The sequence below is a fragment of the Nicotiana attenuata genome, chromosome 1 (genome assembly GCF_001879085.1).
Source record: "Nicotiana attenuata strain UT chromosome 1, NIATTr2, whole genome shotgun sequence".
In the NCBI taxonomy this organism is placed as follows: Eukaryota; Viridiplantae; Streptophyta; class Magnoliopsida; order Solanales; family Solanaceae; genus Nicotiana; species Nicotiana attenuata.
The window spans coordinates 86,609,673-86,636,783 of NC_031989.1; the positions used below are offsets into that span (position 1 = coordinate 86,609,673).

At 35.1% G+C, this 27,111-nt stretch overlaps 3 protein-coding genes across 3 annotated transcripts; 2 read left to right on the forward strand and 1 right to left on the reverse strand.

Moving 5' to 3' along the window:
* Nucleotides 2,102-2,860, forward strand: LOC109238191 (uncharacterized mitochondrial protein AtMg00810-like). The gene has a single exon (XM_019404620.1). The coding sequence runs from the start codon at nucleotides 2,102-2,104 to the stop codon at nucleotides 2,858-2,860; it is 759 nt and encodes a 252-aa protein (XP_019260165.1).
* LOC109230055 (F-box/kelch-repeat protein At1g55270-like) lies at nucleotides 14,582-20,162 on the forward strand. The gene is made up of 2 exons (XM_019395590.1): nucleotides 14,582-15,252; nucleotides 18,167-20,162. Exons 1-2 carry the CDS (start codon nucleotides 15,190-15,192, stop codon nucleotides 19,415-19,417), a joined length of 1,314 nt encoding a protein of 437 aa, XP_019251135.1. The 5' UTR covers nucleotides 14,582-15,189; the 3' UTR covers nucleotides 19,418-20,162.
* LOC109230061 lies at nucleotides 22,328-26,779 on the reverse strand. Its single transcript, XM_019395597.1, has 2 exons — nucleotides 26,229-26,779; nucleotides 22,328-22,564 (listed from the first exon to the last, which is right to left on the reverse strand). Exons 1-2 carry the CDS (start codon nucleotides 26,697-26,699, stop codon nucleotides 22,520-22,522), a joined length of 516 nt encoding a protein of 171 aa, XP_019251142.1. The 5' UTR covers nucleotides 26,700-26,779; the 3' UTR covers nucleotides 22,328-22,519.

Below are 27,111 nucleotides of genomic sequence, written 5' to 3' on the forward strand. Positions count from 1 at the left end.
TCTTTTAAATATAATCCGATTTCCATTCACTGTCTAGCTAGTTTAAACCCAAAAGTATAATAGCTTTCACTGATCACCTTTGCATTCTGCAGGCCCCTTCAATGAAGAGGCATCTGGAGATTGGTAAGGCTTGTAATGGTGTGTACTTTCTTTGTCCAAAGTGTGTGTGGCACAGGTATACAGGTTCTTTAGTCATCAATTCAACTTCTTGCCTTAATGATAGGATTCACTTTACACATAATTCACCCTATCATGGTCATTCATTTGTACATAGTTCAATCTCCACAAATAAGTGTGTATCTTTCCCCCTTGTAAATAGTTCAAGTTCAAGTAATAAAAATCAGAGTTCTGTTTTAAATTCTTGTGCATCCACTGGTTATGATATGAACATTTTGTGGCACAATAGACTAGGGCATGTACCCTTTATTAAAATGAGAGGGATCTCGTCTATTCCTGTTTCCTTCCCATCCAAACAACCTTTCCAGTGTTCCATTTGTCCAATGGTTAGACAAGGGAGACTACCATTCCCCCATAAGACCAACTTCACAACTGAAATCTTTCAATTACTCCACATAGACATATGGGGACCTTATCCTATAACAATACATGACATTACCAATATTTTCTTACAATGGTAGATGACTATAGTAGGTGCACCTGGACCAACCTTCTAACCTGCAAAAGCAATACCCTACAAGTTATAAAAATATTTGTTTCCATGGTTGAGACTCAATTTAACATCAAAATCAAAACTATCAGATCTGACAATGGTTTAGAATTTACTAGTACAGAAGCAAACATATTCTTCCAATCCAAAGGCATCATCCATCAAAGGAGTTGCCCCTACACACCACAACAGAATGGCATAGTAGAAAGAAAACATAAATACCTCCTAGAAATTGCTAGAACCCTTTTATTCCAATCAAAGTTGCTTGTGAAGTACTAGGGTGAATGTATTCCGTGTGCAACTTACATTATAAATAGACTACCTTCCTCTCATAGTAACCCGAAATCCCCATTTGAACTACTTTACAAAAGAAAACCAACATACTCTCACATGAAAAGTTTTTGATGCATGTGTTATCCCTCTGTGCCAAAGGTGCATAGGGATAAATTTGAACCCAGAACATCATCACACATATTCAATGGTTATCCTTAAGGAGTAAAAGGGTACACGGTCCTAAGTCTTGCCACTAAAAAGATATATATCTCCAGGGATGTTGTCTTTATTGAAAGTGTATTTTCATTCACTATATCATCTGAAACCACACTTTTCCCCCTGTCTTTAATAATCATGCTCCTTTCATTGATTGTACTCCTAAGAATGATAAACATCTCTATGATAGTGATGATGGCACAAGTATTTCACACAATCAGCCTTTAGAACATAATATTCCTTTAACACCTGTGAGACCCTCCATGTCAACTGAACCTTCCACCTCCTCACCACAATCTGACACACCACAGCTTTCAAACTACAACACATCACCTGTTGGGGATCAGCCAGGACCCACAACATCCATTACCTTAAGGAAGTCACAAAGACCTCTCAAAACACCACTATACTTACAAGATTATCTACACTCACTTTCAAAATTGAAATCATCAACCCCTGCTGATCACTATAATTCAACTACACCATTCTCTCTTAATGCTGCATTTACTAAAAGTCATCATGTTTCCCCTGATACTCTGAATCTTGAAAGCCAAAGTCTTGTAAGAGACATTTGTAGTAATGGTGAGCCTTCATCATATGACGAGGAAGCTATGAATCCTGCCTAGCAAACAGCTATGAACCAAGAGTTTGAAGCATTACATGCCAACCACACTTGGGACCTAGTTCCCCTGCCTGCTGGGAAGAATACTATAGGATGTAAATGAGTGTATAAGATAAAACACAAAGTAGATAGGAGTGTAGAAAGACTCAAAGCTAGGCTAGTTGTGAAAGGATATACCCAACAAGCACGCATTGACTATACAGAGACATTCTCCTCTGTAGTCAAGATGACAACTGTGAGTTCTCTGCTAGTTGTTGCTGTGAAGAAAGGGTGGCACATGTCCCAATTGGATGTGAATAATGCCTTCCTACATGGTGACCTAAATGAAGAAGTCTACATGGAAGTTCCTAAATGAAGAAGTCTACATGGAGGTTCCTCAGGGCCTGACTGTAGATAATTCAGAATTGGTTTGCAAGCTAAATAAGTCACTTTATGGGCTGAAACAAGCCAGTAGGCAATGGTATGCTAAGCTCACTGAAGCCTTATGTTCAAGAGGTTATGCACACTCTATGTATGACTACTCTTTATTTTACAAGAAAACAGAAAACTCAACTGTCTATATAGCAGTGTATATAGATGACATTGTGGTGACAGGCACTGACATAAAGGAGATTGAAGACTTGAAAGCTTTTCTGAATGACAACTTCAAGATAAAAGATCTAGCCAGGTTGCACTATTTTCTGGGACTAGAAGTTCTTTACAAAGTTGATGGTGCGATAATATCTCAGAGGAAGTTCACTCTTAACTTGCTCAAAGAATATCAGTGCATGGATTATAACAGCTTTACTTCACCACTAGATCTAACAGTCAAACTCAGGGCAAAAGAAGGAGAGGTTCTGACTGATCCTACCTACTATAGGAAACTACTAGGGAAGCTTAACTTCCTCACAAATACTAGATTGGATATAGCCTACATTGTACAAAATCTTAGCCAATTCATGGATGACCCCAGACAGCCTCACTTGAAAGCAGCCTTTCATCTACTTAGATATTTGAAGGGGGACCCAACTCTAGGGATATTCATGTCCAAAGATGCAGATTATACTATCAAGGCCTACTGTAACTCTGACTGGGCAGCATAACCAAATTCCCGAAAATCTGTGAGTAGGTATCTTGTACTTTTGGGGAGCAGCCCTATTAGCTGGAAATCAAAGAAGCAAGACACCATTTTATTGTCCTTTGCAGAAGCTGAGTATAGAGCTCTAAGAAAGGTGGTGGGGGAATTGGTATGGCTTAGTAGGCTATTTGAGGAGCTTACAGTTCCTTTCCCTAAGTCCATTACAGTGTTCTGTGATAGCCAGTCTGCCATGCACATAGCAAGAAACCCAGTGTTCCATGAAGAACCAAACACATAGAGGTGGATTGTCATTTTGTCATAAGCAAGCTACAAGAAGGACTGATTTCATTACAACATGTAGGAACTACAGACCAGCTTGCAGATGTCTTAACTAAAGCATTAACAGGAGTCAAACATTCACCAACTTTGCACAAGTTGGCAGTGTTTGCTACACCACCAAATTGAGGGGGAGGGGGGGGGTTGAGATGGCTAATTATGTAAATGTGACTATGTACTTATAAAGTGGCTGGTTAGTTAATTTGTTAGGAGGCTATTTTTGTTATTCATTTTAGTTAGTGAACTTTGTATATATTGATGTTACAGATGTAATTAAAGTCGGTTGGCCCATTCTAGATTTTTCCTTCTTCTCTCTCTTCGTCATGCAAATTCTATCTCCCCCCGATCTCCATTGTTGCTCACCTCGAGCATGTGTAAGGTGAACCTATGTTTTACATGTCTTCTTGTCGATTTCAACGCGAAAAGAGAATCGAGTTCTCAATTTTGTATTTTTCTTGTGTTTTATAGTGCTTTTTGTTATGTTATGTTCTAAGATCCCCATTATTTCTTGTTAACCTATTGCTTTTTAATATCCCCTTTCATTTGTCAACCAAATCACAAATTTAAGGTTAAATTATACTATATAATATTTGAATTTAAACTTGACGTAAGTAGTTTATGTGTAATTTTATGCTATATCTCAAATATATTAATTGATGACTATCAATTAAAAATATTTACTTCAACTTAATTTCCTGATCGAACTAATTTGAGGCGAGTAACAATTTTCCTAGTACTCGCTCTCTTCTCCACGCTCCCTTCCTTTTTACACCTTTCTATGAGCCCATTTGGTTTGACTTATTTTATGGGGGTTTCGACATAGTTACCCACAAAAATAAAACTATTTACCCTTGTCTACCCATTTATTTTTCTACCCATAAACTAATTACATTTTCTACCCATAGTAGTTTTTGTGGATAATTTTTTCTTTATTCTCCAATTCTTTTTTATTTCTATGCTTCTTTTCTTCTTTTTTTCTCTTTTTTCTTTTCTCCTTTTCTTTTTTCTCGTTTTCTTCTTATTTTTTTCTTTTTTTCCTTTTTTAATTTCATTTAACTTCTTTTTTTTATATTCTTTTTCTCTTCATAATCTAATTTTCTTTACCGTTTTCACTAATTTTTTATTATTCTTTTTTTATACAATAAGAAAAAATAATTGATATAGTAAATATTTGTTCACCCTTTTTAATATAACTAGTACAATATACCTTTTATTTATTTTTTTTCTCATTTTTTAAATTCAATTATTAAACTGAAATAATATCAGTTGTCACTTGATCTAATTCACTGAATATCACATTGACTGCTGCTAAGCACCATAAATTACATAATCAGATTCTAAGAATCAACACGTGATTGCATTCAAATCTTGATCTCCTTCCCTATAAATATCAGTACACACTCTACCATTAGCACTAACACAATCAGTTATAGAGCAAGAAAACATAATCTACGGCAACCAAATCTCCATATATACTAGTTAGAATAAAAATGATAATAAAATATTAAAAAATGCAACAAAAGTATAAGTAGCAAAAAAGACTTCTAGTACCATGTGATACCAATATGGTATATATATATACCAACAGAGCATATGATTTCTCTAGAATATTGCTACAACTATCTGCGACTATACTACTGTACCAAAACATTAAAGGACGCAATAAAAGTATGAGAAAATTACATGCTCGTATTGCAAGCTAAATATTCGTAAAACAACTTGCTCATTTCGTATACTAAGAGGGTATATAGTTGTATGTGGTCGTTCCAACAATTGCCTATAACTATAAAAACTATTACATAATACACATAATTTATGTCCATCGGCGCACAAAAAATTCCAGCATTGCAACTCATGTTCATATAAATAATTTCATAATACAATTCACTTAAAATGCAGCTAAAACAACCAAAACAATGTTCAAATTACCATATGATACCAATATGGCATATAACTATACCAACATGGTATACAGTTTTACTGGTTAATTACCGACAACTATATGACTATACTACTATTACATAACACACATGCATAAAGAGAAAAATAAAAAAATAGTGTACCACATATTAATATAATAAAGTATTTCAAGATATTGTACTATATTACTATTATTAAAATAAAATCAAATATTGTACTAATAAATGCAGCTAATACAACCAAAAAATGATTCAACTAGCATATGATACTAATATAGTATATAGCTATACTAATGGGGTATATAGTTGCAATGAATTGTATACCAAAATGGTATATTTGTATACTATTTGAGTATAGAATACAAATTCGTCTTCTTCTCTAGTTCAACTATATTTCAACCCAAACTTCTAAAATCTACTACAAAATCTCCACCAAATTATCTAGAACTTTAGCTACAACCTCCAATCAACTTTCCAAACAAACCCATATAGGATCGGATCAAAATAATTAAAAACTCAAACAAACCAAGTTATGAGTTTCAAGCTTCAAGGTCCTTCAATGGTGTATTTGAATTTTTGTACAATAGATCTCCAAAAAACAGTTTGGGTGAAGAGAAAGAATTGTTTTTGTAAGCATTATCTACTTTTCTTTGTTTGAATCAATGAATTGTTTTTATCGAATAAACAAAGAGAGCCCTCTGAGTGTTGTGGTTCGATTTCTTTTTTATATAACAGAGAGTGCTCAAGACTGATGATTTCTTTCCATCAGAAGGCTGCAACTAGGAAGCTTACTGGTGTATACAGAAAGTATAGCATCTCTAAATACGAGATTTGGATTTTTGATTGCTGAAATTGGGATTGCCGTTTTTGCTTCAAATGAAAAAAGAGCAGAGTGGAGTAAGAGTTGGAGAAGCAGTTGAGATGAGGGACAAGCTGCACGTGATTCCAGTTATTACTCCCTCATATTATTGGGAAATAACCGGGTAAATAGTTTGGGCAGCATAGGTAGAAATAGAAAATAGGTTGGGTCTGGGCATTAAAGGGTAAATAGTTTGGAATTAATAGGTATAAAGTGAGATTTTCTCTATTTTAAGTGCTTTTAAGCTAAAATAACTTTTAAGTCATTTCGTAGTATTTGAATAAAGTAAAAAAGTGCTTTTAAGCACTTGTTTTTTTTAAACTAAAATGAAAAAAACAAACCAAAAACTAGAATTTCTAACTTATGGCTTAAATGCTATTTTAGTTTAAAAATCACTTAAAATAAACCCATCCAAACGAGCTCTACGTATGATTCTAATGTCTTTCCTTTTTGAAGCACTTTTAAAATGATGTCTTTTCCCTTCACAGTTCACACAAAAAAGGTAGCTAACTTCACTTTCCCCTGACATCTTACTGTTATACGTGAGTTTAAACCAAAAACAAATTACTACAATATTTTAATTCGATAATATGTCTCTTGATTTTTTTTTTATACTTTATCATGTTTATGAAATCTCAGTTATCTATTATTGCTTTGAAAAAAATGAAAAATGTCCAAATTAGGCCCGATACTATTCAAAATTGGATTTTTTTACCTTTTATAACAAAAGTTGATACCTTATTTATTTTAAATAAATACCCTTTTAAAGAATTATATTCCATAGCTACCTTTTGATTTTTATAGCCAAATATCTATTTATGATTACCTCCTACCCTTAAGCCATAAAATACTCTTTGTGTTATTTTTCTCTCTTATTCTTTCAGATTTTTCTGTACCCACTCTCTCTCAACGCCAGTCTTTCTCCATGAATACAACCACTATTCTCCACAGATTTATCTCCATTGTCTCACAAAATTTTCGTTGTCAGTGGGTTGGGGTTTTGAATCAATGTCGAAATCAAGCCCTAGAGAGAAAGATCCACCTCATTCTGATGGCTGTTGCTTTGCAATGAAAGCTGGACATGACCATTGCAACTCTTGCCTCTCAACACCTCCATTGCTGCTTTTCTTCATCTACCAAATTCGCAATTACTAACAAAAGAAGACAATCTACTATTGAAAATAAGGAATTTCTTTTGTTTTTGCGCCAAATTTTGAGAGTTTCGAGTCAGAATCGCGACCCTCTTGACGAGACGATATTAGGGTTATTCTTGAACAAAGACGACAGAGTTTGGTGCTGAGCAACTTGAAGAGTCTGTTACCTTTTTTTTCATTCTAATTAATGTATCTCGTTGTATTCTATGTATTTCATTGTATTCATTGTCTTTTTCTTTCATTGAATTTCAATGTATCCCGCTGTATTCCATGTATTTCATTGTATTCACTGTCTCGCTCTATTCCATGAATGTATTCATATGTTTTTTTAATTAATATAATTTATGTATTCAGATGTGTATATGTATTCAAATTTATCTGCAGTATGTATTCATATGTTTTTGCACTATAGATGACCTGCTATACTTCATGTATTCAGTGTATTTTTATGTATTTAACTGTATTCAATGTAATTATATAATTTCTCTGAAGATTGCTATGTTTTTGGGGTGTTTTTCGATTGAGAATCTCTTTTATAACTGAAAATATAAATTTTGTGTGTTATAATTGATTTGAGTTATATTAGGAGTCTGTTATGTGAATTGATTCACTTTTCGTTTAAAAACAGCTAAATAGACCATGAGTTGCGCTATTTACGTTACTGTATTCACAAATATATATCGTGAATACAGTCGAATACAACCGAATACAATAATCTGTCTAGCTGTAATCCCCTGTTTCACGCCGTGAATACAGTCGAATAAAATAATCTGTCAGCTATAATCCCCTATTTCACGCCGAGAAATGCTACTGTATTCATGAATACAGTAGCTTAAATACATCGAATACACTCTAAAAACCTGAAACCATAGTTATAGGAAGTAATATAGTAAATGATAGTTACAACTAGCTAATAACCACTAAACAATAGTAGTTTGTGAAAATTTCTCCTCAAAATTGCTATTTTTTTGTAAGTTATATTTTTGGTTCATTCATATTATTATATTTAGCAAACATTTCGTATTTCCCTTGCCATTAAAAAGTTCGTGTCAAATGAATGGATCTTGTGTATCCAAATTAATTGAGAATAAAAGTTCACATCTACCCTTCATCTTTGATTATAATTTAGGATATAATTGGTATGATTTTAAATAATTTTTCAGGAATAATATTTTGAGAGAAAGTATTTTTTTTGGATTACAAGTAGTTTTCTTACTTATTTTCTGGTGTTTAGTTAGTAAGAAAAAAAAATTATCTCATGAGTATTTTAAATAATATAATCCGGACCCTAAACCTTGACACTCGACTTTGAACCACGACCCTGATCCCTGCCCTCGAGCTCAACCCTGAACTCGAATCCCAACATTGAAACCCGACCCCGAACTTGGACCTTGACGTTGAACCCCGACCCCAACCATGATCCACGATCCCGAACCTCGACATTCTTGTTTCGGATCGCCAAGTCTGGGTTGAGTGGGGGGAGGAATTATGAGAGTTGGTGGACCTGGGGTGAAGGGGAGGGGTGGAATAAGTTGGGGGGGGAGGGCAGGTTAGTGGTGGGGGGTTTGCTAGGGAGGGGGAGGTGGGCGGGGCCGTGGGGTTGGACGATACGCGAGGAGTGTCGGGGTAGGTCATGGGTGGGTGGGTGAGGTCGGGGTGCAAGGTGGTATAAGTCGGGTTCTGGTAACCCGAGGTGGCGAGGGTGTGAATTAGAGGGTCGCAATAGGAATATGGAAGGTTGAAAGAGAGTTGAAAGTCATTTTCCTTTAGTTGGAGAAAGATAAGTTTATTAGAAAAATATTTTTCATAACATTTAAGCCAATCAAACATGAAATAATTAAAAAATATTTTATTTCGTACCAAATATACCCTTAAAATTACTTTCAAAGTTAAAGCTCTGCTAGGACTCGAGGGCAAACATAATTTTTTTTCTTCTAACAGCACATTAGACCAAAAATCTAACTAATCTCAAAATATCTTAATACTGTTATGAAATATTATTTTATAGTGGATGTATATAACTCCTAAAGAAGTTACTCCCACTACTCTTCTCCATTATGTAGATAACTCCCACTACTTCTCACCATTATAATTGTAACTCCCACACCTCCATAACCTCCCCATGATCTTTCCCCATGATCTCAATAGTTAATACCACGTTTATGATATCCCTTTGTATACCTCAATGTCATCATATAAATAGAGGGTTTGGACATCACATTGTACACACTTGAATACATGGAAGAAATAAGAATCTCTCCTCTCTTGCTCCCTACATTCTTGTCTATTTTCTTATTTTATATTATTACTTTGAGCTAAGTTCGTAATACGTTATCAGCGCGAAAGAATGAGTATAGGTTCAAAATCAGGTATGCTAATAGGTACAGCAACGTGTGTTTGTGTAGATGGAATCTACTTCTTTTGATTTTACCCATTCCTCATTTATGCTAATCATGCTCTTTTTTTTAACGTACAAATAAGGATGACAATTAAGTAATATAATAGAGACCTACCAAGCTATTAGGTAATTTATTGAATGTTTGATATTTGTCATTTTCTCTTTGTGCTTACCTCACTGTCCAATACCAAAGAAAACTTTTTTTTATACGATTACGTGCTCTAATAACCAAATGAACCCATGATTTTGGTTTGATAATAGCTCTTTCTAATGTTTTATTATTGGTTGATATTATATTAATAAAGATGAAAGGATATGATAGTACTTTTAATCGTATTTTATGGGGTTATAATGTGTATGGATTACCGTTTCAAAATTAATTTGTGAGTTTGCCTAAAACAGTTGAAAAATTTCTTCATTGTTATGATATTTTATGAATGTCCATATGCTTTCGTCACACCATTTAAGACACATTTAATTTAGAGATGTAAGAATAAGAGATGATAAGTGGTAGCTAACAGTGAACGCTTATAAGATTTGCTTGTCAATGAATTACGATAATTTCTTAACACTTGGCTGCTGCTACATTGGTTTTGTTTATTATTAGTACCTAGGATTATCATGCAATAGTTCTTTAAATTGAATGTTTTTCATAAGAAAATATACTTGAACCATGACAGAGTTATATAGTATGTATGGTTGCCGAAAGTGATGTAACACTTTTAAATACTCGAGGGCGAGTCCCAGTATACTTTGGTTTAATATGCTATTAATTGAGGGTAAGACGGTGGGTTCAAGTCCCAGCGCACTATAAGGGTAAGACATCGGGTTCAAGTCCTGATGCACTATGATAATAAGAGTTGGATTTGAGTCCAAACTTATTATGGCCTAGCATGTTTTATATGGGTAAGGTACTGGGTTTGAGTCCTAATGCACCATATTGATGATCTAATGATGACTAATGAAAATAATTTTTCATGACTGTATGTATGTACGAGGGCATGGCAAGCGACGAAATAATAGTTGTCATCACTATGGTAACTGTAAAAGGAGAACATTAAGGGTTCTCGAAGTAATCCTTCAATGGGTGAAGGAAATATTTACCATCTTATTGGCATGAAAAATTTATAAAGCACGTTGCGATAATTATACTCCATTCTTTGAAGAGAATGTGACTTGTGCATTGAGAATGCAGATTCATTCCTGAAGGTGAATGTAACAATATGTGATAAAAGTAATGAATAAAGACGTGCAATGCATGATTGGATATACACCACAACTCAGCTCTAAGGGAGGTTTGAGAGAAAGAGAGATAATGAATATTACTGTGTGATTACATGAATATGTCATTGGTCGCGTACATGTGGTACGCCAAAAATAATTTGACATGCCTTATAAAAAGTTATTAAAGGCAAAATTAAAGCAAGAAAAGATTTTGCTTATGATGATTTAGACCATGACAATTATTATGATAAGATAATTTTCTCTGTGGAGGAAAAATTTACCACTTGGATGGTGTTATAAAAGATCTTGTAGTGCAAAATTATTGAGAGCTCCAGAAGAGCGAATTTATTACTACCCGAATAAATAAAATTATTCATGGCATTGGCGGTAGTAAGTCTCAAAAGAAACTTTTTGAGTTTCAAATGTATTAGCCAAAGTGGTTGGCATATTGAGACTATAAATGAAAGGAAGATTGATTATCTTCATATTACTATAACATACCGGGTAAATATGAAAGGTTACTCGACTTTTCTTCTATTTGTACTACAGATGTATAAGTATGATGATAGAATCACATGCCAAAATAAACTAGAGGTTTATTGAAACAAATATTAGTTGGCATGACCGGTTGACCACAATTATGATGTGAAAATTGATTGAGAATTCACATTGGCATATATTAAAAAAATAGAAGATTCTTCAAGAATTCTCTTGTGCTGTTTTTTTCTCATGATATACCAGTTAAGGTTGGGATTGAATCCCTTGATATCTGGAACGAATAAATGGTGATATATATGTATGGGCTCAATCACCTGCCATGTGGACCGTTTACTATTATATGATTTTAATAGATGCATCTATTGTATGGTCACATGTGCGTTTGTTATCAACTTGCACTTTGGTTTTTGCAAGGTTGTTTACTCAAATTATTAGAGCACAGTTCCAGAATATATATTATGATAATTTATCTTGATAATGATGGTTTAAATCCAAATTGGTTTAGCAGAAATTGTATGCCTCCAATTATAGCTAAACCATTGGTTATGAGAACAAAACTCCAAATAGAAATTTTGTATTAAGTATATTATTTAATATACAACAGCACTTGTACGCATCTAGCCAACAAGTTATGATAAATTCTCCACATCACAATTGGTTCAGGGTCAGGAACCAAATATTTTCATCTAGAAATATGGATGTACTATATGATTTAATTGTGCCACCACAATGCACAAAGATTGGTCTCAATGAAGGTTGGAGGATATGTGTTGGTGATCCCAACATTAGGGGGAGAAAATGAGCAGCTGAAAAAAAAGTAATACATGGAATGAATTATTATGAGTATATTAGATCCTCGTACAAGAAAATATGAACTTGAAGTTCAAGTGATAATTCATTTGCAAAATATTTCCATGCGCATTTGCTGACCCAAACTAAATGTCATATTTCAGCTACTAATGCTCCAAATAGAATAAAGTCCATGATGGACATAGTCTATGGCACTCTTGAAGCGTAATAGACAAATCGGTTACAAAGATAAAACTCCTTGAAGAAGGAGGGAGAAAATGTTCAAGATGGTCATAATAAGGAGGCAAGTGCTTTATAAGAGCACCATGACATAACATTTTATAAGACCTCATGGAAGAGGCCCATGTACCTGAAAATAATGAGATCTGGATAAGTTATGTCTTTATTGTGCGATGATAGGAATCGATGTAAAATGATCGTCGACGATGTTGTTAATATAATGTAGCGCTCAATATTATTAATATTGATGAGGATCTTGAGCTCAAATTTGTCATGAAATTTAGATAGATAAATGATTGGCCAAAAGAAAAATATGCAATGAAATTGACTTCACCTGAAAAATGTGAAGTTGGACGGATAGTCCCCACACCTGAAAGTGAAACGAAAAATCAAGTCGATAGACATAAAAACGACTTGTGGCACAAATTTTTCGTAAATATCCTGGTATTAGGAGACATGTTCTCCTGTGGGGAATGGAGTCATTTCAGATTTTGGTCTGACAATACATTTGATATGCATGTAATGAAAATCCTTGAATGATTTAAATTGTTCTGAAGCATATTAAGGTTCCCAAGAAATTTATTAAATAAATCTTCGGCAGATCCTTATGTAGATTAGAGCGATCATGGCGTACATGATTTATTTTTCTGTCTAGTGCAATTGGTGCACTAATATATCTAGCTAGAACCATGAGTATAACAATATGCTAGCAAGATATAGTTTTATTCCAATGTGGAGATATTGGAATACAATTAGTATTTTATTTCAAAAAGAATACTTGATGTAGATTTGTTTATTCTAACAAATATTGCCAAGTTTGTTGGTTATGCAAATGCAGGCATTTTCCTGAAGTTCGTTCTTCAAACATTCCATTTGCATGTGAGAGTACTGCCATATTATCATTTTACAAGGCAATTAATTATTGATACTTATTCAAGTCATGCTAAGATAAGCAACTGATAAAGCAAGGGGCTCAACACACAACAGACGTGTGACTTAACTTTGAAGAGAAGATTCCAATAATACTGAAGATAATGTTGTTTGCTTATATCAATTGAAAGAAGGACTATTGAATGAGACAAAATAAAGCACATTCACCAAAGTTCTTCAACAAATTTGTTCAAGTGATAATTTGACAAACTTCTTCACAAGACATTGGGGATCTCAATATTAGAGAAGTTGTTATACAAGCTTGGAATTCGTCGTCTCCGAAGAATAAAGTGATGTTTTCATCAGGGGGAGACAAATACGCGCTGTACTCTTTTTCCCTTAGCTAAGATTTTATCCCACTAGGTTTTTCTGGCAAGGTTTTTAATGAGGCAGCAAATAATGCGTATTACAAGATATGTGTACTCTTTTTCCTTCACTAAGATTTTTTCCCACAGGGTTTTTTCTTAGTAAGGTTTTAACGAGGCACATTATCTATAGACATCCAAGGGGGAGTGTTATGAAATATTATTTTATAGTGGATGTCTATAACTCCTAAAGAAGTTACTCCCACTACTCTTCTCCATTATGTAGATAACTCCCACTACTTCTCACCATTATAATTGTAACTCCCACACCTCCATAACCTCCCCATGATCTCAATAGTTAATACCATGTTTATGATATCCCTTTGTATACCTCAATGTCATCCTATAAATAGAGGGTTTGGACATCACATTGTACACACTTGAATACATGGAAGAAATAAGAATCTCTCCTCTCTTGTTCCCTACATTCTTGTCTATTTTCTTGTTTTATATTATTACTTTGAGCTAAGTTCGTAATAAATATAAGATAATACAAGGACAATGTTGATCTTCTTCCTTAAGAAAACGTTTCAGGTACAACATATTACTAACTAGTAACTAACATTAAAAAAGAATATCGCCATGCAGAAGACTTTAAACAAATCAAAATTTTAAAAGTATTTTATTACTCTTTTCATTTCAATTTATATGATACTTTTTGGATGTCGATATTTAAATTCTCGTAAACTTTGACCTATATTTTAAAATATATATTTTTCTCATATTTGACCTGAGAAGAATTGTATTTATAGTTTTTTATTCATATAGTTATAAGTATTTAAATTTAAACTAAGTTGATCTAATCAAATTTAACTACAATAATTATCAAATTGACCGTAGGAAAGCAAAAAATATCACAACAGATGGAATAATATATTAGAGTTGGTGAATGGTATATTCCTACGAGTGTCATTATTTTAAGTGTAACATCCCCGGCTTCCGCGCCACAAACTGGCATGTCTTTCTCTTTCATTCACACACACAAAAACTAAGACACAACGGTTTGGATTTGACCCAATAAATTAAATGCGACCACTAAAAAAGTCTGGTAAAGTTTTTGTCCTTTGGCAAGAACTGAAATAATTGTCTCAACTTACACAAGATTACCACAATAATGTAAGTGATACCAAAATCTGCAAAGAAAATTTAAGAGGTAAAAGACAATTTATCCAGCTGTAATCTTCAGTTTATGTTTGCTCATAATAAGAAAAGCGTAGTGTTTAATTAGAGAGAGAAAGAGAGAGAGTGAAAGATACTGCTCACCTTCTGAAGTTGCTGTGGTTCTAATTTATAACATGATTTTTAAGAAAAAATATTTTTCGTCTCTACAAAAAAAACGTCATAATTATCTGCCCACTTGACCACTATAGCCTTGGGTGGCTATAAGCACTTTTTGTATATTTGTTTCTTGTTTGCATTTGAAGTGTATAAAGTAAAAGGAGATACCAAAAAGGTCTTCTTTTGAACTATGATTTGTTGCATTTTTTAATTCAATATTTATGTAGAATTTGAAAGAGAAATTATATATTTGTGAATTTTGGATCAGAAAGGTCTTGATCTGAGTCTTAGAGGGGTGAAATCTTGATTTTTTTGATTCTGGATCCTGTCAAGAATATCTGTTGATGAAACTTTCAGTAGAAAAATGGACCAAACAATTGAAAGGTCTTCAAATGCACAAAGGGGTTTCCGAGTTCAAGCTCCACTGGTGAGTGTTCATTGTCCTTTTTTTTTTTTTTTTTTTTTTTTTTTTTTTTACAGTTAATTTCTTTGATTAATGGCTTTCTTTAAATTCCCTTATGAAAATTCCTGGTAAAGAAGCAACTTTTGCAAGAATTGGTTTTTTCTTTCATGAGTCTTGTTTGAATTTGGTATTTTGGGGCTTGGATTAGCATAAAATTGCTGCTGAATCTTCAACATTTTTCCTTAGACTTCAGCTAAGGTCGTTTTTCAACATGACTTTTGGGGTTTACATTTTGTGCAAATACTCCATTCTTACATATTTTGACAATGAAGTCACAGAGTTTTTGCCTAAAAAGGATATTTAAGCTTGGTTAGAATTTTGCTATTCACTTTAGGTAGCTCTTTCTTTGCCAGTTGTTTTGGAAAATTTCACATGGTATGGCAAGGATAGATGCCAAAAAATTGTTTTTGTTTCCTTTAATAATGATGGTGTTCCGGCCATCTTGCACAAACCCTGACTAATCCAATGGGTACTTGCTACCTCCTACCAATACAAGTATCGAGTAACTCTGTCCATCAAGACTTAGGCAATAGAAAGAAATCACCTAACTTTTTTTTTCCTCAGCTGAGAGGGCTTTTCAACCGTGATATCTCATGATTTTCATCCACTTTATTGACCACTAGGCCATATCGTTGAGTGCAAGGATAGTTGCCAGATTATCAAATTCTTGGCAGTAAACAGATGAATATGCCTAAGAAAAAACTTCCACATGACATCAGCCAGCCTTGCTTCTTAACTCAAATTTCTTGCTATTAGCTGACCTTGACTTTGGTGGAGAATCTAGATGAATAGTATGCTATGTTGCCATTCTTCGTAGTATACCTAACAAAGCGGAAGGTGTAGCCGCAATAGCACCAGTTTTTATATGTCTGTTGGGTTTACCCTTTTTTAAAAGTATGTATGTACATAGTTCAAGTTTTCGCCCGATTCACCAAGGAATATTTTGGTTGATTTTGGCGTGGTATATTTGGTCTTAATCTAGGTAGATTCATATGTCTGCATGTTGAATTTTTTTCCCCTTAGGACTGATAAAGTGCTGCTGTAAATGAAGCCATAAGGTGTGGTACAATGCCATTAACACAACATTAAAGAGTAGGTCATTCTTCCGGATGGACTAAGAATAGTTTAACTACTAGAAATAGTAGCTTACTTTATGCGGGCACAAAGCATTCATGGATGTATGGATATTAAAATTATTATGGTGTTTGGGGAGATTGATCGTGGATAAGTAGCACTTTAAGTACTCTTTAGTGAATGAGGTGGTAATTCTTTTATCAGAAAGAGGTGCAAAAAGTGATTGGTTAAATGAGGGAAGCTAACGATGAGAAAACATATAAGCTTGATATTTTCTAGGGAGTGACCGGTAAAGTTGAAGGTAAAAGCAATAAAATCAACAAGTGAAAGTGAAGAAAAAGGAGTGTTCAGTAACAATGAGGTACTCTCTAATATTGGTGCTCAGCATTCTGAAAGCTTCAACTGCTATATTTAGCAACTTTTATAGAAGTGCCTTTCTGTCAGGTGTGCTCTTTATTCGTACTGGTACAATGATGAAGATGCGTCACACAAAAAGTGGAACTACGTTGGAGGAAAAAATATGGATTTATAAGAGCAATAGAACACTTACTGAAGATCAGGAATCAGCAGTGTATTTACCTTTGATCAGGATATAGATAGTCCTTAGACTAGCTAATTCTGATGTGGTTAGCATCTGAGCTAATTTTGTGAATTTAACTTTTCCAGAGTTGGGAGCTGCAAAGATGCAGAGCATGGATAAATTGTTAGGCTATGTAGCTTTGATGTGCATCGAAGGCACTAAAAGTCAAACGGTTAACATTGGGTAGGCATATTGTTATTACAATAAATTATTTGGGAGTGCTAATTATCTGAAAGTACTTGCAATAAGTGAAATAGAAATTTTCCAGTCACTCTTTTTCTTGGGAAATATAAGTTATATGCATACCACATTGTGTTAATAGCTCCAAGTACTATGATCTTTTAAGTGGTCCAGATCTCATTGTGGTACTGGATTGAATATTAAGGGCCACTCATTTATCTTTTTTCTCTCTGTTAATGAAGGTTGTGGAGGGAGATTGTTTAGTTAGTTACGTATGAGAAAGGCCCAGCTTTTACCTTGCTATTATAAGCTAAGTTGCTCGGTATTCACTTCATCAAATGATCAATCGATTTCGGGTACTTTGACCAAAATCGACGAATAAATTCGGGACAGATACAATGATTTTTGAAATCAAAACAAGGGTTACGGTGAAATTGAAGAAATAGAATACCTTGTATATAGAATTCTATGTCAGTCTTTTTTCTTTTATCTCCTCGGATTCTCCTCTTGATTAATATTTTTCCTTCTTAAAATACCTTATAAATTTTTCACATAATGTCTCATAATTTAGATATATTTTTATAACTCTACTTTTAGATATTTGAATTATTTTTAGCCGAATCCTCACATCCGTACCCCCGAATCTTAAACATTTAGATCATGAAGGATCCGACCTCTAGATCCGTACCCGTATCGGACACCTGCACCTGAGTCCGAGCAACTTAAATTATAAGCATATCGGGCTGTCTTGTGCTTTATTGAGCTATTTTTTTCGAAGTGTATCTTTATTGATCTATTTTTACAGTAATGATCAATAAGACTCTAATCTCCTGAGAGAGAAAGAAAAAAAAACGAAGAAGAACGGAAATCGACAAAAATGCTTGTGGTTTATTATCGGGTAGGGCTTACTTGAACAGCTTTTGCTATTAAAATTATGCTCGTCAGTTTTCAAGCTCTGGTGTATATACCTTGCTCAGGCGTTTTAAATTGCAGTTTTCTGATTGTTAAGAGAAATGCATTTCCTAATTGGCAAACAATTTGCAGGTTGATTCTGTGTCATGCTATTGCAATGTTGATTCGGGGTTAAAAACAGTTGCCGGTGCAAGAAAATTTGTCCCAGGATCAAAACTTTGCATCCAGTCAGACATCAGTTCTCATGCACACAAGACAAAAAATTCTCGTAGAGAGAGGTCAAGAGTGCAGCCACCTCTTCTACCTGGCCTGCCTGATGATCTTGCAATTGCTTGTCTCGTGCGTGTTCCTCGTGCTGAACATAGCAAGCTCCGTCTAGTTTGCAAAAGGTGGTATCGGCTTCTTGCTGGTAACTTCTTTTACTCTCAAAGGAAGAGTCTTGGAATGGCTGAAGAGTGGGTATACGTTATAAAAAGAGATCGTGATGGACGGATTTCATGGCATGCATTTGACCCAACTTACCAACTTTGGCAGCCACTTCCACCCATTCCAGGGGATTATAGTGAAGCCCTTGGATTTGGTTGTGCTGTTCTTAGCGGTTGCCATCTTTATTTGATTGGAGGAAAAGATCCAATCAGGGGGTCTATGCGACGGGTAATCTTTTATAATGCTCGAACAAATAAATGGCACAGGGCACCAGACATGCTCCGCAAACGCCATTTTTTTGGTTCTTGTGTAATTAATAATTGTCTTTATGTTGCTGGTGGAGAATGTGAAGGAATACAAAGGACTCTCCGTTCAGCTGAAGTTTATGACCCCAACCGGAAGCGCTGGAGTTTTATAGCTGATATGAGCACAGCGATGGTGCCCTTTATTGGGGTTGTATATGATGGGAAGTGGTTCATAAAAGGGTTGGGATCCCGCAGAGAAGTTCTCAGTGAAGCTTATAACCCTGATATCAATGCGTGGAGCCCAGTCAACAACAGGATGGTTGCTGGTTGGCGCAACCCGAGCATCTCGATGGATGGTCGTCTATATGCTTTGGACTGTCCTGATGGGTGTAAAATTAGAGTATATGATGAATCTATGAATTCATGGATCAGGTTTATTGATAGCAAGCTCCACCTTGGAAGCTCTCGTGCTTTGGAGGCTGCCGCTCTGGTTCCACTTAATGGTAAACTTTGTATAATTCGTAACAACATGAGCATCAGCATAGTTGATGTGAAAAATCCTGATAAGCGAGTGGAAACTAACCCGCATCTTTGGGAGAACATTGCTGGTAAAGGTCACTTCAGAACTTTGTTCACAAATTTATGGTCAAGCATCGCAGGACGAGCAGGGTTGAAGAGTCATATTGTGCACTGTCAGGTCTTACAAGCTTGAGCATTGGATCTTAGCCACTTATCGTTGATGAGAAACCGAGAGTTACTTCAACTTCTCTCATCTCAAGAACAAGATTTTCCGGAGAAGCACTTTTGACATCATCGACATGCTCCTGTGTTGGTTATGAAGCAAACAATTTCTGTTCTTTTACAATTCCCAATGTCCTTCGGCAGCACCCCGAATACAGTACCCTTTCTGAGGCGGCCTCTTAGCTTCTTTCTTTACTATCAGTCCAGGCCAGTAGCTGCTCATGGCTTTCCGACAGCTAGAGCACCAACAGATGGAGCGAAGAGTCTATAAGGAAAAGAGCTGAGGCTTGTCGTAAATAAAAGTTGTATGCGATAAGTTTGAGTATTATATCTTATTCGTGAGAATTTCTTCTCTCCAGTCCTCTGCAGCTAGTGCGTGGCTTCAAGTGCTTGTGGATGGATGTCTTCTGGAATTGTTCGGATTGGCTCACAGTAGCCTCGAAAGAGAAGGGGGTTGCGATTCTTCATTAATGGCTCGTGCATGAATTTCTATGGTAATTTCGTACTTTGCCATGCATCAATCAGAGCTATCTTCTTGATAATTTTGGCTGTAAAAATGTGCTATTCATAAACATTCACAAAGAAATCAGACAGCTATATGTTTGTACATCCTTTTGGTCTGTAGTCTTGTACCGATAGCTTCTAGTCTTAGATACCCTTTTGTGAATATAGTTTGGTCATTGATCATGAAATATAGCTGGAACCTTTGCTTCTTACTTTCTCCTCCTCTCTTGATTTCAATATTTTTATTTCATTGGGTGGGAGTCGCATTGAATTATTGAAATATGGTTAGCCTAAGTATTGATTCGAGGGTCTATTGGAAACATCTACTTTCACAAGGCTAGGGGTAAGGTCTGCGTACATACTACCCTCCCCGGACCCTATTATGTGGGGATTATACTGGGTATGTTATCATGTTGGTTAGGCTCGAAGTTATGTCTTGATCTCCTCCTCCTTTCTTGTTGAAGCTCTGTATATCTTGAAAAGTTCAGTTATGGGTTGTTGCACTACATTTCAAAGAATTGCCTTCCAAGTTATCCAATCTAAATTTAACTCCAAAGCTTTTTTTTTTTTTTTTTGGGAAAATTTGCTGCTAAGATGTTCTAATATTTGCAGCTATACCAAAAGGCATAGAAAAAAAATGCTTACCTGCGCCCCGATGTATTAAACAATTAACAGACAAATTTCTTGACGAGGATTGGTATAAAAGTTTGAAATACTGTGATTCAAGAGAGCAAAGTATTGAATTGATGTTCTCCGGTGCACAAAGCATTCCCCATTTACGCAAGGCCCGGGAAGTGGGAAGGGCCGCACCCTAGAGGTATATATAGATTTTTTACAAACTAAAAGTTGGATACTTCCTTTGTAGTATATATAGATTTTTATCAAGTATGAACTCACGAACTCTTATTTTGGAAATCATTTCCCAGTGTCACATAAATATACTCTCATTTGTAATAGTTAGCAACTTTATTCCTTGAACTTGCACCAATATAAAAAAAAATACTAGAGAATCCATTGACATAACAGAAAGAATATAAACTTTCAACGTACATTATGAAAGATAATTGAACAAACATCAGTCCTATGTTCCTCTTCTAATCATCTCTTGGAAACGCTTAAATGATTCTTCTCTTTCAAACTTAAGTTGCTTCCTGAAATTTTTGATAAAATCATCAGCCAACTTGTTCACATCCTCCACCACGAACCGCGTCCCTGCTGCTTTTCTCTCTCTTTTCTTGCCAACTTTTTCCAAATTCTTCAAGTTGGAATTTTGTCGATGATCCATTTGAAGATTATTGTATAATTTTCGCGCTAGGCGGGGAGGTAAAAAAAATTTCTTAATTGATGGATTGCTAGCCAGCAACAATGGCTATATATAGTAGGAAAGATAGATAAGAGGTGAAGAGTTTTAACTGTTTAGGGGGGTTGTTTTTGGCTTTAAAGCATCAGATTTTCATGGAAAAAAGCAAAGTAAAGGTTAGAAAATTTGGTTATTGATGTTTTTTCATGCGTGAAAGGCATTTTCTTGGATATTTGAAGCCACAAAGAAACACACTTTCTTATTTTAGGTATATAGCCAGCTTTAAGTTTCTATAGTGGTTCTGCCTTTAAGGAACTTGCAAGCAGGATTTGTTTGTTTCAGTGCAAGAAACCGACTATAAAATTTGTGAATAGAACATATTTTAAAATTAATGAATGATGGCTTTTAAATGGGAAAACTTAGTGCAAAATTTTATTTACTAGACAACAAAGTTTCTTTCAAAAAATAAACACAATGTATAATTTAAGTAAAATGCAAGGTAAGGCAATAAACAAAAGAACCTTGTGGTCGGGCCCTTGACCGGAGCTTAGTGCACTAGGCGGCCCTTTTCTATTTGAAGCTAACTCAAATTTTGGAACCTCAGTGCAATCTTACGTCTAGTCTCTCCCTTCGCCATGCGGAGGGGAAGCTATTGCGGTTAATCAACTATTCAAATTTGAAATTGTGTAAGCCTAGAGCTAAAACAAACAATATTCTTAGTGGATTTTAATTGTTACAAGATAATTAAGTATGAAATTTCTCATCAATGCAAAATCATGGATCATGGTGATATTAATAGATTGGTTATTTGTAAAGTTTGGGTAAAATCAACCTACTTTAGAATCACGAGTAATCAATTAGTTGTAGACTCCTGCCAAAAATTAAGTTAGCAACATTAAGAAATAACAAAAAGGAGTTGTTAACTTCCTATGGTTATTGCTCTTGACCATCCAAATTCTATTTGAAATTCAACTCCAACAATGGGTTTTATCCATTTTCTTCTGTGACTAGCGCTGCTTCTTTTCGTCTTAGCTTGCACGAAAACAGCAAAAACAGGGCAGGAGGAGAGGGAGTAGGTGCGAGAAAGAAATATGCATCAGAACTAAATAATTGAAAAACTCGTTAAACACGATACATTCGTGGAATCTTAATTTACTTGATCATACATCTAGTACATGAAGACTTAATGACCCTGATTCCAAAAGAAACCAAGCAAATGATATGTCCAGCTGCTGCAACTTTTGGCTCGAGATGTGTACTAGATCGCATCTACTCTGTAATAAGCATTGGCATATCATTGACAGGGTTCGGAAGCTGTAAAAAATGAGAGATCAGTCAGTTTGAAATATCAAGACTTGACCAGAAGGTCAAGTTCAAACCAGCTATGTAGCTCGAGCCAAAAGATGCCACCGCACACATGTCAAACCCTCCAAAAAGTGTGCGGCGGTATTTTTGCAGGGTCCGAGAAACATAGCAGACCAGTGTAATGGTCTTCTTTCTTCTCCTTCCAACATACAGGAAAAAGAACTGGAAGAGTGAAATATCAACCAAACAGAGATCATCACATGTACTCGACAAAGTAGATAGCAGTGTAACCCTAACGCAAAAGTAGCTATTTTTATTATATTCTAATTGTCACGTTCGCTATTAAGGTGTTATCAAGTGACGAATGAGGTTTTCACCTAACAGTCAGATAGACAATAACTAATAACAATAAAAAGAACCAAGACGATTACAGCATACAATTCTACAAAGTGCAACTACCAGTCACAAACCTTTGCTTGTTGCAAGTCATTAACACCGAGGAGCCTTCTTTAATTGAAGTATGAGTGTTTTGAAAGGTTAGGGCTCTTGTGAAAATGGTTCAATAGGATTAACACAAATTGCTGCACTTGACCTACATTTGGAACCTAGAAGCTGAGGATTAGTCGTCACACCAGCAAGCACTAAAGGAGACAGATTGGTAAAGGAGACAAAGATTTGAAACGACAAATCTCATCAAGTACCATAGGGCAGCCCGGTGCACAAATCTCGTCAAGAACCATGTGTATAAAATATGTTTTCCTCCTATATTCCTTCCTTCAAGGAGTAATAGAATGTCAAAAGAATCAGAGATGTACTTGAACTAGATGCAGACCAGGTAATCACCATCAAGAGAATATGCTACAATAGCACCGAGGTCTTTTCGCCTTTCATGCTTGAAAGTAACAGAATGTTAAAGGAAATTTACTTCCCTTGCTTGTCTACTCAGCACTCAACACACTTTAAAATCACCTTATTAGAAAAGCAAAATCCGTTTTTTTGGTGTAAGAGGTGTCTAGTAGACAGTATGGATCAATTTTTGGATTTGCTAGGAAATATGTAACTGCATGTTCTTGCAGATGCTGTCTGTTTCTATTGTAGCTTTGTGTACCATCTTGGAACTCCTATTAATAAAACTTATCAAAAAGCAAGTCCTCTGGTTAAAGAGTCAATATGATTAAGCAGAAATTCAAAAGTTCCACTAGCTTTTACAGTCCTCCATTGCCGTCTTCAACTGCTCCAGCTACCGAACTCCCGGTAACCTCACCAACATCGCACTGTGAACCCAGCAAATCACAGTCCCCAATCCCATCATGAACCAGTAGGGATGGCAATAACATGGGGAGAACGATTAACATATTACAGGGAGTTGGCATAGGTATGAGAGATCTCAAACAAGGGGATGGAGAAGAAGGGGGTGGACGGCAATAGAAGCTAGAAAGTCTCAGCATTTTTTCCTTTTTTCGGTTTACCTAATTTCTAGAACTAAATTAGCTCATTTTGGACAAGTTGAAGATTGTATGAGCCGAGAAAAATGATTGATAAATTAAGATCATTTCTCAAGCTTGAGAACTTGGACATGAAAAAAAGGAACAATGCCATTAGCCAAGCTACTTGTCTTTAATCATAAGCTTGCAATGCATTTTGGAACTTAAGACTAGATACTGCCGCTCTTTCTTAAGCTTTATTACTTCTATTCATTTCAATCCTATGCATTTCCCTTAATCTCATCAGTCGTCAGATAGGTCATTTGGAAATAATATGCTTAAAAGAGTAATTTCGTCAATCACTGATTAAAACAAAACTTTGACCTGTTGTAGAGATTCTCATATCTAGGATCAGTAGAAATGCTTAAGCACAAGTTAACTGTCCACACTCACCCAAAATTTCAAACAACGGTATCCTCCAAAAAGTCATTTGACAAAAAATTAGCTGGAGAGAAGTTTTCCAACCTTTGATAATAGTGGTGAACAATAGCTTCGCCCAACCAGACAAAGAGTAGCTCTGTAAGAAGGCTATCATCATTTTTCTGTTTCGTTAAATTAGCTAATGAAAACAGCCTGTGTCATTACTTACTGTTCTTCCTTTTCTATAAATTTCTGAGAAAATTGGCATTCTGTCAAGCCAAGTTGTAAATCGAGAGAAATAAAACAGAAACAATGAGTAAACTTAGAGGAGGAGGAAGCATCCGGACAGGAAATTCTATTACTCCTTCTTTATCTTTTGTTATCAAGTATGTTTGCGCAGTAGAATTGGAGCTCCGCTAAAGCAAGTCAGAAAGACAAGAAGAGAAGCAATGAGTAAACCAAGACGAAAACAAAAAGTGAGAGGGAAGTATTTCTCCAAATCTTGCTAGGTGAATAATATAGAACTAACTCAACACGATAACCACAATATAGAGTTGCAAAGGGGACATTCTTTCTCTAATAAAAGAAAGGCTTGCAACAACTGCAAATACAAGAGCATTCATGGAGAATAAATCAATACAGCTGAACAAAGAAATTAACTAGACACTACAGCACCAATTACCACCTAACCTTGAAAATTAATCAATCGCATGGTTTGGCAAAAATTAAACTAATATGTAAATTTTAATCAGGATTTTCTCAACTAAAGACTTAATGCTCAACAACTTTGTGAAGAAGAAAGTGAATCAATTTTCGATTTGCAATGTTTAATTTGCCCATATACATATGTGACCAAAATTGCTTCATCATTTTGCATTCTCCAGAAGCTGTTCTGCTTGACCAAGAGAATAATGGAGAAGATATTGTGGGGTAACGATGACGTTGAAAGATAACGTCGTTACTTCCCTTCCAACCCCCTCCCTTGCCAAACCACCAAAGCCCAAATTTTCCCTTTCCTTAGTTCCACTACAGATCCTAATTTCTATTCTAGGAATCTCCTGCTTCGTTGTGAATTGTGATTTTTAAGTTCCACTTTTAGGTCTACAATATCGAACCATATACACAAAATCATGCCAAAACCTGCAAGTCTTGGACATGTAAGACAACAATTTTCCAAAGCTCACATTTTGCACAAAAAATTGTCTCTCAATGAAGAGAAATTAGCACTTAATTCTCACAAAACCACGTTGACATATACGAGAACCAAAAAATATAAGTGGTCAAATTCAATCACAATATAAGTGGTTGCCAAACGCGCAAAAAACACAATTTCAATCACATTAATTTCAGTACATTCTAAAACTCACGTTTCTGCGGATCTCATTAACGGGTTATTGGACATGGCCATATGACCTACTTACTCATCACTGTGTCCCAATTTGTATCCTTTGATACGAATATTATGTACTTCAACCAAACTAACTATTCAACCTTTATAATATTTTCTTCCACATCATTAATATAATTTACAGGTCAAATTAACATTCTAAACTCCAGTCAAGTACCATCATATAAATTGGGAGGGAGGAAGTAGTATTTAACATTTTCTCCATCAATAATATATTATTCCCTCTGTCGCATGTCTCAATTTACGTGTCACACTTTCTTTTACCGGGTGTCCAAAACAAATGACACATCTCTATATTTAAAAACAATTTAACTTTCAAATTCTCGTGCCCAATCAAACAGTGACGCATAAAATTGAATGGAGGGAGCTATACCATTGAAGAAAAATAATCAATCAAACACGAATGAAACTTGAAAATCACCTGAAGAACCTGTCTCAGAGAACCTCCACACAAGGCCAAAGCATTGTCACGGCAACTATGAACAGTCTCAAACTGATTCATATCAAGCTTCTTGTTAATAATCCCAACATGAAAGTAAATACTACCAGATGATGGCAAATCCACTCGGATCTCATTCACATTTAACCAAAGAAAGAATCTTTTAACTTGGATTCCTTCTAAGTCAGTAATTGACCCAATACTTAGCTTCCCACTAATCTTCTCAGCATAATAAACTAAGTATTCAAACTCTACATAACAAGGCTTTTCTAGTTCAACTTCAAAATTGCCATCTTTGGAAAGAGAATAGGATTTTACAGAGTCTGGTAAAAGCCCTTTCGGAAGGCTGTATTTTGTGAGGATTTCGTATACTGTTGTGTTGTTGGCAGAAGTGTATAGGGATAAGAGTAGTAGTAGGAGAATACCCAGTTGGATTCTTGGATTGAAACCCATTGTTCTTGATGTTCCAGGGAAAGGGGAGAGAGGGCAAATATAGTGCAGTTTGGGAGGCCGGTGATGGTTTAGAGTCCGTTTGGATTGGCTTAAAAAAAGTAGTTTTTAATAAAAGCACTTTATAAGTGCTGGAGCTGATTTTACAAATAACCAGCTACGTATTTCGATAAAAGTGTTGGAGCTGAAAAAAAGTTATTGAAGTGTTTGGTAAACAAGTGTTAGTAAGCATTTTTTCTATTAAAATTACTGAAATATCCTTAAAGCTGTTAAACTTATAAAGAAGCTTATTACTATAATATTTTATTTTAAATAATATAAATACATAATAATTAATATTTTAATTCACTTTTAATTTAAAAAACTAAAAGTAGTATGAAGAAAGCAAACGAAAACTAACCCAATTTCGATATGA